The sequence below is a fragment of the Lissotriton helveticus genome, chromosome 11 (genome assembly GCF_964261635.1).
Source record: "Lissotriton helveticus chromosome 11, aLisHel1.1, whole genome shotgun sequence".
NCBI classification, from domain to species: domain Eukaryota; kingdom Metazoa; phylum Chordata; class Amphibia; order Caudata; family Salamandridae; genus Lissotriton; species Lissotriton helveticus.
The window spans coordinates 888,102,354-888,121,881 of NC_136072.1; the positions used below are offsets into that span (position 1 = coordinate 888,102,354).

At 44.7% G+C, this 19,528-nt stretch overlaps 1 protein-coding gene across 2 annotated transcripts in view; it reads left to right on the forward strand.

Annotated features, from left to right (window-relative positions):
* The window catches only part of KSR2 (kinase suppressor of ras 2), a 1,667,828-nt gene that overhangs the window by 1,575,475 nt on the left and 72,825 nt on the right, over positions 1-19,528 (forward strand). For both annotated transcript variants that reach the window (XM_078667119.1, XM_078667120.1), the window contains one exon: positions 14,362-14,491. In XM_078667119.1, the coding sequence (XP_078523245.1) occupies positions 14,362-14,491 (130 nt within the window). The remainder of the gene's footprint in view (positions 1-14,361; positions 14,492-19,528) is intronic.

Consider the following 19,528-nt stretch of genomic DNA (forward strand, 5'->3'; position numbering starts at 1 on the left):
GACTGTCCAGTGCAGTATTGAAACCCCCCTGTGTCACTTGCCGTATTGTCATTGCTTGAATATCAACTTTGTCATGGTCGTTTTGGGACATCATAACTTTACCATTACGTCATAGGTCATGCTTGAAAGACTGCAGTAAGTATCCATCCGTGGTTCTGCATATTCGTTAAAGTGGGCTCAGTGCCTTTTGTCTCTCTGTCCATTACGGGGAATTCCACGAAGCACTGTAATGTCCCTGTCTCTCTACTTTAAATTACTTATGGCAAGGGTTTCCTAACTCTCATTAATCGCTATAACTCTTTTCATTCCTGTGATGAATATGCTTAACTGAACTTACATCTTCTCGACCTGATACAACAACCTCAGTGCCAGTCCAATCTCCAACGAATCTGAAAATTGTGGAGAGATGTTTCAAGGCTCCACTGAAACCAAAACTATTTTTCTCCCGGGCACATGTAACCCTTTTCAGAGTCTTTTCTTCCTCATTCGTATTGTAAAGTTATTTCAAATAGACCCACCACTTCCAGTAAATTATTTCAATTATCATGGTCCTTTGCAACTCTGGTTTGTTGTCAACAAATCTGATTATTGCGTCTTTTGGAATTTCCGTTTAGACTTTATTGACACAATCGGCGCTTTATTATAAAGGGTAAAAAACGTACAGCCTTTATAGTTGTAGTTAAGTCAGGACTTGCTGTTAATTCCATTGTTTCATTGGAGAAGGTAACGAAGCAGCTTAATGGGAGTATGTGACTGAATTAAAAGTTGTTATGTGTTCCCACCATATAGTTTCTTTCAGTGGTTCCCAGTGATCAGCATGTTTTAGTTCCAAGGTGCAAACTGTTGTCCATATGTGCAGGAGGGTAAAAGGTCCGCCCCACAATAACATTATGATTAGTGCTCACATTCCCCAAAGCATTGGACCGGCGGACATGGCAATCTGTGCATCCCTATTTGCCTGCAGGCCACCACAATATTATTATGACTGATTAGCCCATTGCAAGACAACGTATCCAGATTTATGAAACTCCTTTAGGGCCTTTACTGTACTGTACAGACAGTTGACCCTTTCAATTCAAGCTACACACCTCTACAGATGGCAAAGGAAACATGGAAAACATCATTGGAGCAATACAAAAATAAGTACATAGGCCGATGTGTGAAGTAATTTACAATTTAAAAAAAACTAAAAAGAAACAATACCAAATGAAATTAATAAAAATACTAAACTACTGAATTGTTGCTTTTATCAGTAAATTCACTTCAGTTGTCTATTGCTGCTACGCATAATTTGTCAGCTTGTTTATGTTGATAATTGTTAGAAATGGGGTTTCTGGTTGGCAGGGAAGGGACCTACGCCAGGCAGAACCCACCACTCTAGTCAGGGCAAGGGAGTTTCATGCTGAAGATAATCCCTGCTCACCCCCTTGGTAGCTTGGCACAGCAGTCAGGCTTATCCCAGAGGCAATGTGTAAAGCATTTGCGGAACACACTCACACATCAGACATACTAGGCACACCACAAGAGAAACTCCACACAAGGTTATATCAAAATATCCTTTGTATTATCCATAAAAACACATTAGATCACAGTCACATATATTAGACTGTGCCACCAGGCACTTGTCATGATTCCACACGGATTACATAAACCATTTTGCCAATTGGGCAATTATCGTAAACATTACAATTAGCGTCACCAGTAACTACTGGCAGGAACTGTTCCTAGCATCACACATTATACATAAATGTAGTTAGCAGTGCACCATAGTAGATACTAGTAGCGTGCACACTTTAGGAACTGCCCATCACTATGAAATCCCCTGCATGAGCCAACAATTCCTTGGGCTCACCCCGCGATGGCCACAGGGGCAAGAGGAATCCCCTAACAGGGCACGCAATCTGCTGCTGCGCGATTCTTCATGGTGCAGCTGCTGGCATCAAATATGCGCAAGACCTCTCCAGGTGTCCCCAGTAGATGTGAACAAACGAGGGAGGCATCCACACTACTCCCGCATGGCGGTAGCCCTTCTCTCCCCAAAGGTGGGTCCCCACGACCTTTTGCTTGCCTGAGGCGCCTCCTCTGAACGCGGCCACCCCCGTGACCTCCTCGTGGTGCAGCTGTACTAGGCCAGGACAGGCTCTCTTCCCAGCGCAGTCCTCCTGGCTTGGGCCAGCGACTGGCCCTCTTCTCCCGTCTCACCCGGTACGGTTTTATAGGCCCATGAGGGTCGTTGCTCGCTCCACGCCTCTGGTAGCTCGCTCTGCACTACAGAACCTCCCTCGCTGAGGAGGCAGGGCTGGCCTCTCTCCAAGGAGTGAAGTCTCCATTGTCCTTTCTCTTCCCTGTTCGACCGCTCACGACAGCAGGCCCCGCCCACAACCAGGCACGGCCTCTGCCTGGCTTCCGGTTGCTTTGGCATCTCTGTTATGGCGCGACTGTGCCCGCCGCATCTAAGGTTGGAGCCCACTTCCCAGACTCCTTGACAAATTTGGATGGCCCACCACGCGCTTCTGGTGTGCGGACACTGCACTTTGCAGCATAGAAAAAAGGAAGCGCTCCACTAACTTTGCTGATGAACACCTCCTGTTAAGGTAAAAAGCACAGCGCTCACTCACCGCTGCTTCAGTTTCTCCAAGGCCAGTCACGCAGCCCTGGTATATTCCAGAAGACAGCACCTAGGCAGGACAGCACACCAGGTCTCTTCAGCAGAGCAACAGTACCTTCAGCTGCCCAACGGGCAGCAGGTTCACTCCCACAAGTAGGGAGTCCCACATGGTGGCTCCTCCTGGTGCACAGCCATCCTCTTCATCTGTTCCTGAAGTTCAACAGACATTGGGTCACAGCCCTGGTACTTATAGTCAACATGTCTTTGTTCTCCCCTGGCACAGGGCTATGATCCCAAGGCAAACCACTTCTGGGGCACTTTAAAATTACATTTTCAAGTGCGCAACACTCCCCATTCACAGTATAAGGCTTGACTCGACACCCCACAGAAGGGCAAAGCCATCATTGTGGAAGGGAAGCATAGCCCTATTCAGGTGCAGGTGCTGCTCTTCCCACCACTCCAAATGCAGACCAGGCCTTTTCAGTTGCCAGGGGAAAACCCTCCCACTACTCTAAATTCAGCCAAGGTCTATTCAGCCTAGCGCGGAGTCACCCAGGCAAGGCAGGACTCACCTCAATTTTCCCCGGGGAATGGCTGGAGTGAATGCACATCCCCTCTCTCCTGTCAGTCAGAGCCAGACAGTCAATGCACATCAGGCAGGCCCAAAGACACATAACACACAAAAATGTCCACTTCTAAAAGTGGCATTTCTAAAATAGTAATAATAAATTTCCTTTCACCAATAAGCTGGATACATTGCTACTATTCCAAACATACCAAACTTGAACAGGCTACCCTTCTCAGATCAGGTATTACCACTGAAGCACATATCAGGGAATCCTAATGCATCCCTATGAGAGGGCAGCCTCACAGCAGTGAGAAACCAAATACGCTGTTTGTCACTACCAGGACATGCCACACAGTTAAGGCACATGTCCTACCTTTTACCTACATCACACACTGCTCATAGGGCTAGTAAGCGCCTACCTTAGAGGTGACTGATATGTAGTAAAAGGGAAGTTGCAGACATGGCAACCATTTTATGTGCCACTTCACTGCGGCAATAAACTGTGCTCACAGGCCCTGCAGTAGCAAATGCCTGAGACAGGTTTGAAAGGCTACTTTGGTGGGTGGTGCAAACAGCGCTGCAAGCCCACCAGTCGCATTTAATTTACTGGTCCTTGGTATATGGGATACCACTGTACAAGGGACTGACAGGTAAATTAAATATGCCAAACAGGTGTAGACCAATCTTACCAGGTTTACCTTCGAGAGCACATGCACTTTACAACTGATTAGCAGTGATAATGTGCCCAGAGCCATAAAACCACCATTACCAGATCAGAAAAAATACAGGAGAAGGCAAAACATTCTGGGATGACCCTGCAAAAAGTGCCAAATCCAACAAATATGCTATTTATGGATACTTTTATGAGCATCTGTGTTTTTTCACTACTCCACGTGGCAGCACTGGCTTAAAGCTGCATGCTTGGGTGGAATTCAGACTTTGCTTTGCTAAAACGCTTCTGTGTTCAATAAATAAGCATAGAGTCAAGGAACAAGCTATATACACTCTTTCCTTGTTGATGATCAGTGCATCCTAACCCACAAATAGTTTGTTACCCATGTGACTTCTCCCTTGTCCCAGTCCTTGCTTGTGCACAGTTACCTCTTAATCAGAAAAGTCGCTGATAAATTCTAAACAAAGTTAGCCCTACACTCCTTCCCTCGAGGCAGGTTAAGACCATCTTAATCCACAGCTTTATACTTTCCTACCGTTAGAGGACCAGAACCTTTTTGATGGGGGTAGTGAAGAGCTAAAGCTCCCTTTAAAGTCCCTTCCAACTTAAGCGGAGGGTGTGATTTGAGGGATGAGAGCTGGTTAAGAATGATCACTTGGACTGGCCAGGACGAGGTTCCAGACAATAGGATCAGCTATCCCAGATGTTGGCCAGGGGTTCTAGCCATTAGGATCCTGGTGAATGACGCTGCTAGACTCTGATAAAGTGCTGGTGCGTGTCAGTAGTAGATCTGGTATGCAGCACCCAAAACTGAAAGTGTTACTAGGCATATGCCCACTGAAAAAGTGTTCACAAACATGCTGCAGGCTCTTGGCAAATCAAGTTCTGTGTCTATTTCACCTAAACTAACATGTCACAAAACTACGCTCCTTGAGGCTGAGTGCAGACCAGCATAAACGGTAAATGCAACGCTTGATGAAGACATATATGAGTGTGTCCTCATCATAGGTTTGAAAAAGAGTCCTGGCTCTGCAGTTTTCTCTCCTTTGTGTTATGTAATGTTAATTGGATTTGTAACGCGCACGGCTACTCATGAGTGTCCCTGCGCGATGACTTTAGGAGAGCAGGAAACGAGCAGATGAAAATATAGGTTTTGAGATGTTTCTTGAATGCAGACAGGTCTACAAGACTGCGTAGAGCCAAGGGAAGTGCACACCACACTGCCACAGCCCTCTGAGTCAAAGACCTGCCTCCCAACCTCTGGAACTGAAATCGGGGAACCATTGCTAGTCGGAAGGATGACGATCGCAACAGTCTTGAGGGCACCTAGAAGGTGAAACGCTTTTGCAGATAGGATGGGCCAGTGCCATGAAGGGCACGGTGGGCTAGGACCAGTGATTTAAACTTTACCTGTTCTGCTACAGGAAGCCAATGGAGGGAGCGCAGGTGGTGCCGCACGCTATGTCTGGAGGAGATGCGCAGCAGAAGTCTGGCTGCCGAGTTCTGGACAACCTGCAGATTTTTGATCAGGTAGCCAGGAATGCCAATGTAAAGTGCATTGGCATAGTGCAGCCGAGACAGGGTGAGGGCACAAGTGACCGTTTTTCTAGCAGCTTGAGGCAGGGGCAGAATGAATTTTCCTAGAGTCTTGAGAAGGCCAAAGCAGGTGCCGGCAAGCTACGTGATGTGGAAAGAAAAGGACAGACTCTCGTCGAACCAGACCCCCAAGTCCTTAGCCGGCTTCCCTTCAGAGGAGGGCAGGGGAAAGTCGGGTGGGCCCAGAGTTTCCCTGAACCTAGGAAGGAATTTTCCAAACAGCAAAATCTCAAATTTGTCCTTGTTGCATTTTAGTTGTGCTCCCGTGAGCCACCTGAAAATGCAGGAGAGACAGTGATGAACTACTGTAACCAAATTGTCATCCCTATCCCAGGTAAAGAGCAGCTGTGTATCATCAGCGTAAGCCATCACCTTAGCTCCCAAACTCTCAGCCAGATAGACCAGGGGGGTCACATAGATATTAAAAAGAAGGGGACTTAGCGAGGACCCCTGAGGGACTCCCGTCGTCACAACCTAATGGAGAGAGGCAGCCAGATCTGCTGTGCCCGACCCTCGAGAAAGAACCTGAGCCAATTCCAGGCCATCCCGACACACCTATCCTGGCCAGACGTGAGAGAAGAAGAGAGTGGGGGACCATGTCGAACGCCGCTGAGAGGTCAAGCAGAATCAATGCTGCCCTCCCGCCGGCATCCAAGCACTCCCAAATGGACTCCACAACCTCCACTAGCACAGATTCCGTGCTATGAGCTGTACTCAACCCTGACTGAGCGGGATGCAGCAGACCCTCTCTTTTGACAAACTCCATAAGTTGTTTGGTGGCAACCTTCTCACACACCTTGGCCAGACCAGGTAAAAGAGAGATAGGCCTGTAGTTACCTGGACTGCGAGTGTCTAAAGATGGCTTTTTTATGAGTGGTAAGATCTTGGCCTGTTTCCAGGACACAGGGATGCCAGCTGTGAAGAGGGACAGATTGACAATGCTATTTACCTCTGCATTAATCGTCTCGGCAGCTGCTGCTAACAACGTGGCTGGACAGGGATCAGAGGGAGAGCCAGACTTTAGACTCTTCAGGATTTTAAGTGAATCAGCCAAGTTCACTGGAATAAAGGCATTCAGGCCGTGTATAGTGTCCACCGGAAGAGTCGAGGGCATTGCCTCATTCTCATTAGCACCTGGTAAGAAAGCCACCTGAATCGTGTGGATTTTGTCCAAAAAAAAACGTAGAAAGAATCTCGCACCAGGTGACTGAAGATGGAGATGCACTTGCCTGGGCTAGAGGCGACGTAAAGCTCTGTACTAGCGAAAAAATTTACTTAGCATTGTTTTTAGCAGAGTTGATAGCCGCAGTGAAAAATTCCCTCTTGGCCTGAGCTATAGCCTCATAATAGATTTTTTGCTTGGCTCGGAGCTTCAGCTTGGCAGCCGGGCAGTAGTCGCTGCGGCGCCATTGCTCGCTCCAGAATCTTGCAATCATGTTTCAATTCTCTAGGCTAGGTTGTACCAGGGTTTAAAGGGAGAACCACTGGCAGGCCTAATTGAGCTCAGTGGGGCAAGAGAATTGACAGCCTTTGAAACACAGCTGGTGAATTCATCTAGTCGGCTCTCCGAGTCACCCGAGAGAGTGGGTCTAGATGATTCCACAGTATTAATGAGAGCACCCGGGGCAATTTTGCCAAAAGCCGGTTTGTGAACGGGGCACACTGGGGGCTTAGCATTGCGCACCTCCCAAGAAAAATATATTAGGAAATGATCGAACCCGGAGACCTGACACAGGTCTCTCATCAAGATAGGGAAATTGGTACAGATTGGGTCCAAAATATGACCTACCTGGTGGATAGGGCGCACGACATGCTGGATTCATTGGCTAGGTGCTAGATATCCAGAAAATCTAATGTGTCTGTAGCCTGAACCTGATCGAAATGGATGTTTAGGTCCCCCATAACAACATAATTGGAGAATCGCAGTGCCCTAGTTGCAATAGCACCCCACAGGCCAGTAGGAATGGGCCCGTATGCCCTGGGGGCCTGTAAATGAGCAAGCCCCCCAGCGTCAAGGCGTCTGAAAAGTGACTGCTGAAGTCAAGGACTTCACGGGCCCCCATTGAGTGACATCTTCCCTCCGCAACTCCCACTTATCTTTGTAGAAGATGGCTACCCCATCCCTTCTGGGCGGTCCGCTCTAATAATCTTGTAACCAACTGGAGTAGCAAGAGTGACAATGGGGTCAGACGAGGCATCAAGCCAGGACTCCATGATAAACAAGAGATCAGGAGAACTGACGTTGAGGAGATCGAAGACCTCGGCGTGATGTTTCCTGAGGGATCTGACGTTAATTAAAGCTGCAGTGATGGAGGGGACCCTCATGGACTCTGGGGAGGGGTTGCTGATATGAGCAGGGTTGCCGATGCCTGAAGTCAGCCTAAACCCACAGGTCAGACATACCTTGTTACTGCTGGCCAAAACATCCCAGTTACCTTTACAGGGACAGCTATGAATATCAACATCTCGCAGGGCAGTGCCCGTGTAGCACAATCTGCCCTGGCGGCCTTGTTCCCGACCGGCAGCATGGCTGGTGCTGCCCGCTGCCGGGACGTGGACGGGCTCAGACGGGCTTGCCTTAGGCATGCCTTTGGCGCGCCAGCGCCACGCACTCACGGCATGCATTTTTAACAGCTCAGCAGCCCTAAAGACTAGAGCGTGCTTTTCCCCAAGATGGCGGCTCTGGATGGCAAGCTGGAGAACCCGGAAATCGCTGCCACCCGCTTCCGTCAAATTCACACAATAGTTTTGGAGAGAGAGTTCTCGCTCAACAGAGCAGAGCAGCATAACAGGTAAATTTTAAAAATTTCAAATAGTGTGACCGAGTAAAAGCTGTGTGCAAATTCGATTCAGCATAAAATTCTAAAACATGATAAAAACAATTTAACTAGCATGTGCACACAGACTCCCATAGGAACGCAGTGAGTTTCCTGCAAAACCCCTTAAGGCACACCTAAGCGCGCAGCGTGCATTTTTAACAGCTCAGCAGCCCTAACGACTTTAGCATCCTCTCATATATTAGTCCGTGCATACTTGGTCAGAGAAAACAATGGACTGGCTTTGCACTCCTTCTGCCCAAGAGACCCAAGAGCAGGGATGCAGCAGAGCTCATTGGCAACAGCATCCCTTTATAATTCCTCACCCGAAGGCATCCAGCCTAGGTATCCTGGTAAAGTGAGTCGAGGGTAAATGACTTCCTGTGGTAATTTCCCTGTTTGTGTCTCTTCGGATCTGCAGTCCGAGTCCCTGTTCTTTCATCTGTTTCTGTCTTTCACCCTTTCATCACCATGACCCCTTTTCTTCTATGGATGTGCTTAGTGATGCCTACTTAACACTTCTAGTTTGCACCTTAGCGCATCACGTTCCTTGGCATAATAAATGTATTACTCCATGAGTTGTCCAAGCCATTTCTGTGTTGCTCACAGTCCCGCTGCAGTGGTATCTATCTTAATACTTGGTCAACCCAGGAGCTGCACTTTGTAGCTCCTGGGTTGACCTAGAGATAAACTATTTATGTTGATTTTCAGCAGATGTGAGCTGCCTTCTAAGCACCAGACCCAATTTGATTGTGCTATATACAGTTCAATATCGTGTCTGTACACACACGTTCTAGTGTTCACCATTACATGCCAGTATGAGGCCAGCAGAAAAATTAAGGATTGTGTGACTTCGTGTTTGTATTGTTGAATGGCAGGCCAAACAAGTTACATGCAGTCGATTTCCCTTAGCCATAAAGCAACGCATGTATACCAACTTATCATTTGGAGTGCGAAAAAAGACCCATAAATATCTCTAAAACTTTCCTGGATTGGATCTAATTAAAAAAAAAACATAACCTTCCAGAGTCTTTAGCAATTTTATTGATTCCCCTAACTGTTTCCCCAAAGCAAGGACACACAACAATAAAACAAGTATTATTAGAAGCTATTATTTGAGGCTAAACGAATGCAGAATATATGCAAAATTATGGTAGCCTGGTATGCAGGTGCATGGTGGGGACGATTGGAGAAAATATGCTAAGAAAAAACATCAAATCTTAAAAAAATTGTGTCATGAACTCCCACTTAGCTCTTCTCCAGGATCACCTATTTAGGTCATGTGGTGGCTGGAATGTTACAGAGGACAATCTGAGCTTCCAGATGTACACATAATATACCCAGCGTGCAGCACAGTTGAAGAAGGGGTGCCGGTGACCATCAGTGATTGGCTGGAGGATATCCAGGCCTGGCTGTAGGGTAGGCGAACATATTGGCTCTGAACTGTTTCCAAGATCATGATAATAGCTATGACAGCTCCCTTAATTTTTTTCAGTTTGGTGCTTACATTCTTTTGCATATGGGTGGTTGGTCAGCTCTTGTACGTGCCCTGCAGAGAACCAAAAAATGCATATATGAATAGTAGTTCTAATAGAAAAGTTGTAAGAGAGTCCTAATTTTAAAATATCCAATAACAACAAGTTTTGTTGTAGAAATCAATATGTCATCTGAAGCCCAGCCTGTGTGAAAATAGTTTATTCTTTTTTACTGGCAATTATTTTCTAGATAAATAGAACGGATAACTGTTGCAAGTAGATTACAGAAACAATGGTTGCACCGAAAGGTGTTACATTTTTAAACTTTAGGCAACATTTTGTAGCAGTGAAGAAAATATTACCAATGTAGTTGCTGCAAATGAAATGTAAAACGCCAACGGTTTGCATTAGCCATAATTGGGGAAAGTCATGTAAAGGTCGAAACGTGTCTAGATGTTTTCACTTCCCTCTCACTCATCAAGTGGTTCACTGTTTCACGTAGTCAAAACCGTGCATCTTTCTCATACCAATGTTTTACACCAGACAAATAATGTACTCTAACCTGCGAAGGAAAACAAAAATAATTGTGTTTTGCTCGAATTAATTGCAAGCACTGGTAATTAATCTGGGCCACATTCCAGTCAGTCATTTTTTTGCCCGTATGCCACCTCAGACAGAAGCCAATCATCTACACATCATTTGTGGTCCTGCTGCAAAAGGAACAGTCCAGCCCGAACTGCCAGGGCAGGTCCCATCTCAAGACTGGTTTTAGGCCTGCTTGGGGTGGAGGGGGCACACGTCTGGGCAACTCATCGCACTTAGGATTTTGCACTGAGGAAAATACAAAAAAATATGAGTGGAATGCTTGAATTAATTACAGTCACTTGGTAATTACTGAGAGATACATCCAAGCATTCCATCATCCCCATTTTTTCTTTTGCATAAAGAAGATTAGCAACTAAATCCCACTGGCACCCCGAGTGCAATTTTGGAGCTGGTCAGACAACCATAGTCCGCTTGCTATATTTAATGTTGCAGACCTGCAAAGGGAGTGTACTGTGGCTAGCCTTACCAAAGACCACCCTATGTGCACATAAGGAGTGCATGGGCAGCCTCTCACCTGAATGTGTATGTAAAAAATAACTTGATCCTTCCAGATGGCTGTCTGGGCTCCTGCCCTTGACTTTGGTGTTGCCAAAGCCCAATCAGCCGAACAAAGTTAGAAACAAATAGAAAAACATTGACATCTTTTCTTTGACTGGGCTACTCTTCACCAAAACGGGGAGAGGAGCCATGTATCATCTTGAAGAGGCATAAGGTGTGCCGCAGGAGACTGGAGTAGATTTTGTCACAAACGCTCTTTCTCCTGCATCACAACCTATTTTTTGTGTTTGGGAGCTGCTATTTTCTTTATTGACCTAACCCGCAGGCCAATAAAGGCTGCTAAGCCCACCCTTTTGTTATGCACACTCGCATGCAGCTAAGAGGATAATTATAAGCTGTTATTGCCCACCTATACAGGCAGTACAAATTAAGTATTTGCACACTACAGAATTGTACATAAAGGATGCCAAACTGTACATATAAAAGTCCAGAGAACTCACAAGATTACCTGGTGGTTCCAGATTAATGGGATTTTCTAACTAGAAATATCCATTATTAGCATCCGGAGTGGAATCTTGGAAGGTGGCCAGTCAATCACAATGCTCTCTTTGCAAGCTGTATTTAACATGACAGGCCCACATTAGGAGCATTCTGTGGCCATCCTGCTCCTATGTCTTGCCTGTTTGCTGAAGGCATATAAAATGTGCTGATGAAGAATTTTGTGTGCTCTCACCTAAACATGTGGGTGAAAAAAAGCCTTCATCCTCCCACTGCTCTCCCTCAGCCCCTTGACTAGCAGCTGCTGGTATTGGGCTCTCCCTGAGCTGTTTGTCAAGAGAAGGTCAATTCGCCATTGGAAAGTATAAAAGCATAAGCACATTTTTCTACTTTTCTTTGGCTGATTGGGCTTCTCTTTACCAAAAGCCAGCAGAGGAGCCTGATCGGCCATCTCTGAAAGGGCAACTGAAAGGGCTAAAACAGGCTGATGGTGCCCGGTGCGACAAGCACTTTTGGCGGCCCCATGTCCCATGACCGCCTCCTCGGATTCTCTCATTACCACCTGCGAAATTGCTCCTCATCGCTTCTATCATAAGATATTGCCAGGCACAGCGACGCCCCTCCACAGTTCAGCGCCCAGTGCAACTGCACCAGTCGCACTGCCCTAAAGCCAGCCCTGGGCTAAAAGAGTAGTATAGGAGGATGGGGATCTTTTGTCACCCATGTAGATACGGGTGTGCTTATGCTCCTCCAGCGCTGCCTATGGTGGATGGGAATGTGAGGTGGTATTAATAGCTTTATAGCCCAGCAGTTAATTACTCCTTTGTTATGTGCCCTCGCCTGTAGCTGGGACCCATAACCACAGGGAAGGTAAATAACAGCTCCTAATGTCCCCAGGAGAAGGCAATAATGCTTAATTATAATTTTCTGCTAGACTCATAATATTGCATTAGGCCAGATATAGTCTACAAACACTGTGGTGTGGCTGCTATATGTTTAAGTGCACAAACTATTAACTAAGAAGTTTAACTACTGGATAGAATATACCAGGATCCTTACCTGATTTTAGGGAGGTATTTCAAATAAGAAATAAGGGCCCGATGTCGGTAAATCTTATTTACCGACTCTAGAATACCGAATTTTACTGATTCGATATTCTAGATTCGGTAAATGAGATTTAGGTAAAAATTCGGTAATTTTTAACCGAATCGGTATGATTCGGTAATTACCGAATCGGTATTTACCGATTCGGTAATTGCCATTGATTTCTTTTGGGCCTTGAGGCCCATAGGAATCAATGTCAATTACCGAATCGGTAAATATCGATTCAGTAAAATTAGCGAATTGTCAAGGGGGACACCCTGTTGCACCCCTGATTCTGGCTTGTGTGCCATGTGGCACACATACATGCCCTAAGGGCATGTATGTGTGCCACATGGCACAGGTGTACGTGCATGTATACAGGAATCTGTTATTTACCATGAAATAGTATTTCATGGTAAATAACAAATTCTTAAGGGCCTGTGGCACTGTTTTTAGTGCCACCTACATCTAGATTTACTGATTCGGTAAATTTACCGATTCGGTATTTTACCAAATCGGTAAATCTACCAAATCGGTAAATTAATGGCCCCCTACATTTCAAAAGCTAAATACCGGTCGGTAACGGCCGAAATCGGCTGTTACCGACCGGTATTTGGTGTCCTACATCGGGCCCCTAAATCTATAAAATGTCTCAAAAATAGGGACCATTATTTCCACTCAATCTTTTCTTATTCTGATGAATTACCTAGAGTCACTTTGAAACTGCACGTTGGTGATCTCTTAGGCATATATTTAACAAGGACCCCCTGAATACGCGGAAATGCAGTTCCTAGACCAGGGAAAAACAAATGAATGATATGTACCAATCTAGGCAACAAAAACAGTAAACATAGGAAGGGACTGAGCTACAACATTGGTTTTTGCTAAAAAATGTACAATTGTATTCAAAGTTATCAAAACACATATAATTTCATGTTACAAAATCAATATCAGTAATAGCAAATATAACACAATAAAATAAAATTCAGAACATCATTTAAAAAGAGAAATCCAATTGTGTATATGGATATACATAAGATAGAAACAAAATAAAAAGAGAATGTGGCAAATTATATCTCTACGCGCGTTTCGGCGGACCAGCGCCTTCTTCTGGAGCAGCCACGATAATTTTTAAAAATTGGAGTATAATATGTATGGATGAATCTGGTTCTTAAGCGAAAAATTATTTCCTCTCTCGATTTCTGAAGATAGTACTATTTCGATTTGGGTCCAGGGATGGATTTCCAAATGCAGTCTATGTTGTCGGATGATTTCAGGTCTTAGTCTTTTTGGTTGTATATTTCCTGAAAGGTGTAAAAAAGTTTCATTTAAACCCGCCGACCGGAAACAGCGTAGGAATCAAAGGAATACTCGTTTGCTTGATATAGCGATAATACAATCCTCATGATGTGGGGATCTTGTTAAAAGTAATTTCCTTTTTGATTAGGTTCCAATGGGGTTGATTAAGTAAGGTTAAAATAATTCCCTGTCCAATTGATATTGACAGGGCTCCTGGTTTCCGGCGGCGGGATGCGGGGTTTCTGTAGTCCTGTCACGAACGATACATTTCAAAAGCTAAATACCGGTCGGTAACGGCCGAAATCGGCTGTTACCGACCGGTATTTGGTGTCCTACATCGGGCCCCTAAATCTATAAAATGTCTCAAAAATAGGGACCATTATTTCCACTCAATCTTTTCTTATTCCGATGAATTACCTAGAGTCACTTTGAAACTGCACGTTGGTGATCTCTTACACATTGCCGTTCAGAATACAGTACTTTATTGAGCACTGCAAATTCTAACTTACGCAAAATGCTCAAACATAGTCATTTACAAGCTGTCCTATCTTTTTGGCTATTTTATGCAATTTCCTGTGGTTTTTGGTTAGTTTAAATGGCATTTGATCTTCTCAACTTCTTTTATTGTGTTCCTTCTACAGGACGATTTGGTATGAATTACATGCCCGTGAGTGGCCATTTAAGTCCCAACCAGCAGAGGCGATAATTTGGCAAGTGGGATCGGGCATGAAGCCAAACCTCACCCAGATTGGCATGGGAAAAGAGATTTCCGTAAGTAAACAAACTGTCATTAAACATGGTCTGATGTCCCATAAGATGTTCTGTCAAGCCTTGCTTCACCTGGTCAGGATCCCTCTGTTCTTTTAATCTCCATTTCTTATTTTATACCATAGTTTTTCCTTGACCGATTTGTGTTGTGTGAAAATGGCCAGGCGAGCATTCTATTGGATATATGTACAGATCTATCACAGCTCTTCACTAGAGTTTGAAATGTCTCAAAGACTATCCGTGTGCAAAGGATGTCCGCTTCTTTTTTTCTCAATTTACTGACCTTCAACTACAAACTTCTGTTATTACTTCTAAGGGCCTCTCCCACCTACTATCTATTCTCTTTGTATGTTTACAGATTTACAGTAAATCAATTTTGTCTATTATATGTTTAGTTGGCCACTAGTAGCCGTCTCGTGCATGTAGGGATAGACGCGACCAGACCAGTTCAAAGCTACATTTTCACAAAAGAAGTGGTACGTTGTGTGTCTCCTCTTTGTTACGTGCATCAAATGTGCACAGCTCCCCACACCGTGCCCTCTAAAATGGCCCTAAACCCCAATGCCACACCCTCTGCCAAGGAGAGGAAAAGCTTATCTGACCATAGACTATTTTTGTTGCGCTCAGGGCCGAATTTATGAAAATAAATCTCACTGTACGGTTCTGCTACCTACCTTGCTGCTAGATGGTCATGTACCAGAAACAGTAGAATAAGACAAGTTAACTCTGTTATCAGATCAAATATCATGGCACAAACTTGCCATTCTCTGTTTACAAATTGTCCACATTGCCCATGGCTTTTTCTTGACTCAAATTTAAAAACATAACAACAGGAAACAAAATCATCACACTTTCATTGCGGAGCGAATCAATCATTGTCCCTAATTATAAAAACATATTATGCAATCCTAAATTGTTCTCCAATAATTTTGTTGTATGCAGTTTTTATCAGTTCTCTTGTTATTGACCCTAGAAGAATGAAAGGCTAGGTCGCGTTCGGAATGCAGGTCATACACTGATCTATTAGTCAGGAGGAGTGTTTGATACCTTAATTAAAAATGGATGCTGAGGTCCAGTGCTCAGGTGATAGAGCCAACGAACTAGAGCCACAAAGGGAATACAAAACAAACCACTCAAAAAAGTGTAGAGGATATTTACATACCCCTATTGAGGAAGCTAGACAGAATTAAATGAAAACCTTTGTAGACTAGGGTACTATACTCTGTGCATGCAAAGTAAAACACCAGAAATCATGTAATCCTAGAGATAACCAGGCTGGCTCCAGGTTTTGGTATGCCTGGCCAGAGGGGGGCATGCATGTAAAGAACGGGGCTCATTTGTATAGGCGACTGGGTTAGTGAATTTACCTACAGGAAACATGTGAATGCTCCCACACATTAAGATGCTCAGAGCTAATCAGTGCGCCCTGAGAGTTTAGTACCTTTATTTGGTATCACTAAACATACACCAGTGTCAGTCAACAGAAATAAACACTAGGCACTGTCAAGTGACGACTGGCATGTAAGGAGGGCGGTGAGGTGGGGGGACAATAATAAAAGTAAAGAAATAATCAAAGAAAAAATAATCCCTTGTATCTTCTTGATGCGAAGACCTCCTCCTTGCTCAGGTCTTCTCCAGGCAGGCAAGCAGACTCCAGGAAACTGCAGTAACCAATACTGGAGCTGCTCTCATGCTGCATGAGAGCAGCATGAGGATTGGATGGGCACCTCTCTTGCCTCTCCCGGGGGCTCTGGAACCCTATGCCTTCTCTAACCCAGTTGTCTGAGACAGCTGGGTTAGAGAGGTTTAAATTGTGCATGTCTGGCTGGCCGTCGCAAGATGGCTGGTCAAAAAGACATGCTCCCTTTAACCTTAATGTGCCCTGCGAATCACTGCTTTCTGCTTCTGCTCGAGTAGCAGCAGCAGAAAGCCCCGCCCCCGGTCCTGACGCTTGGCTCTGGATGGGGTTTTGACAAATGAAATGGTAAACCATTTTATTTTTCTATCTATGGGGGTATTTCTATTGATCAATAGACATGAGTCATGGACAGATGATGGGTCAGGACCTGACCTAATAAAAGCTACACCCTTGGGGTACGCCTGCCACACATTAAATAGACAGGGCAAAAGGGGAGGGGGGCTAACAGTAATTTATCAACAGACGGTGAAAGCTAAGTTCAGCCCGTCGCCCAGCATAGACTGCGAGGCACTGGATTTTAGTTTCCGGCTGGATCACCATTCTACATTTAAAGGCACGCTGATATACTGGTCCCAGGAGTCAATTTATATCGCAAACAGACACATGGTTAGAAAGAGGGATTTGTACTACTTCACATACCATTTTAGGGGATTTCAATTTTCACTTAGAAAGGAACAATGATCCCGACACTTTTAACTTGTTAGAGCTAATGAATTTGCTAGACCTTGCTCAACTAGTCGTAGAGACCACACACTCAGCAGGACATATACTCGATGGCATTTTCTCCAACAACAGCCATCTGAGGGTCACACATACGCTCCCGGTGGTATGGTCTGACCACAGGGTAGTGTTTTCTGAGGTAACATCGCCAGTCCAAGGTATCCGGGGATCAGGGCTGAAGCATACAACTACCAGAGCATGGAGCAGAATGAATGTCATTGAATGGCAGAATCAACTGGCCTCCACTGCCCCTCTGATTCCAGGGCATCTAAACAAGGCCACCTTGGCATATACTACCTGGTTGGAAGGAGCAACTAACAAGCTAGCTCCTATGAAAACAGTTCGTAGCAACAGGGAACGACCTAGTGCGCCGTGGTACTCACAGGACCTGAGAAATAGTAAACTCCTCTGTAAACATCAAGAAAGGGTGTGGAGGAGGGAGTACAATGTCGAGGAAAAAAACAAATATAAATCCTGTTTATCAGATTACAAAAAATTATTACATAAAACAAAACAAGATTTCTTTGTAAGGAAAATAAAGTCGGCAAAAAACTTCACTAAAGAATTATTTAAAAAAGTCACAACCATAGCCCATCCACCATCAAATCCCGTGGCTGCTAGTCAAGAACTGTGTGATAAAATAGCCAATTTGTTCCTTAAAAAAGTGGATGATATCTACAGCACCTTTACAGTACATACCAACTACATTCCTCAATTAAGTGTGGCCAAGGAGGAAGAGTTGGGGAATATTATAACTCAGCTATCCCAGTTCACACCTACTACAGAGGTGGACGTACATGCCATTCTGATGAAAATCAAATCATGATCCCCAACAGACCCCTGTCCCCCCTCCGTGCTGAAAATGGGATCAGAACCAGTCATATTTACCCTGACCAAGATCATTAATATGTCTTTCTTAGAGGGATACTTTCCGAAAGCATGAAAAATTGCATCAATTTTGCCTCTGCTAAAGAAACCAAAACTTGACCCCTTGGATGCCAATAATTTTAGACCAATCTCTAGACTACCACTTCCCGCAAAAATCATTGAAAAACTTATAAATACCCAACTAAGTCGATTTTCGGAGGAGGGCCATAAACTGGACCCTACGCAGTACGGCTTTAGAGGCAGTCATAGTACTGAATCGGCCCTCATTAAATCGACGGAAGAAATAAGAGCTACTCTTGATCAAGGAGGTAATGGAGCCCTGATCATGTTGGACCTCTCTGCAGCGTTTGACACAGTCCATCATAATTTATTGATGGACCGGCTCTAGGAGATTGGTATCACTGGCACGGCTTGGAAACTGATTAAATCTTTTCCAACCGATAGAGAGCAGACAGTTTCCCTTGGCAATTTTTGTGCTAAGCCTTTTTCTCTTCCCTGTGGAGTTCCACAGGGATCGTCTATGAGCCCCACTCTTTTTAATGTTTATGTTTCCCAGCTCGCTCCCCTTATTGGCTCCTTTGGACTCAAACTGACCTCATATGCTGACGATACTCAGATAGTGGTCTCTGTACTTCCTAAGGAAACTCAGGAGCCAGGAATGCGCTTTCATGACTGTATGACAGCTGTAGGTGGCTGGATGGCCCAAAATTGTTTAAAGCTTAATTCGGCAAAAACGGAGGTGATCCTCTTAGGAAATAATCCTCAACTTTGGACTCCAGATTGGTGGCCAGATTCTCTGGGCCCTCTTCCAACACCAGTGAGGAAAGTGAGAAATTTAGGGTTCATTATTGACAATAAACTAACCCATAAAGATCAAATCAACTCAGTTGTTGCTACAACTTCTTTCATCCTAAAATCATGCAAAAAAATACTGGATTATCTCCCCATAGCAAGTCAGAAAACGGTGGTCACAGCCTTAGTGATGTCTAGGCAGGACTATTGTAATGGCCTATATGTCAACGTACAGGAAGGTCTGCTTAGAAAATTGCAACTCTTACAAAATGCAGCTGCCAGATTGCTATCAGGCACGTCAAAATACAAATCTATCTCGGCAGAAATTAAAAAGCTGCACTGGCTGCCAGTTACGAAACGAGTGCTGTTCAAGGCCCTGTGCATAACCCACAAAGCACTACATTGTATGGGTCCAAAACACCTGATCAAAAATACAAAGTGGTATGCCCCGTCTAGGTCTCTGCGTTCCTCGGGAGCCAAATTGATTCAGATTCTATTGGCAAAGAAAGCCAATTGGGGTGGTAGAAGTTTCTTTGTGGGCGCGGCCAAGGCATGGAATGCCCTCCCAATCTCTCTTAGAGATACAACGGAGCTGTTCGTCTTCAGAAAAGCCCTAAAAACCTGGTTGTTTAATGCATAAAGTTCTAGGCATCTCCATCTGTGCCTATAGGGGACCATCACTTATAGAGCCAGGACGCCCTTGGGCAACAGTGCGCTCTACAAATATCATTAACATTAACATTAACATACCTAGGCATGATATCTAAATATCTGCTTTAATGTGACAATTCCACCAGAGTACCGGGAATTTCAATTTGGTGACAACCGTTTTTGTGAACGTGCTTTAGCTTTGCTTATCTGATAGAGACTACTGGGTGCAGATTTCTTATCTTTTTAATTATCTCCAGGCGTCAGACTGGATCTGGAATTTTTCTCAAGTA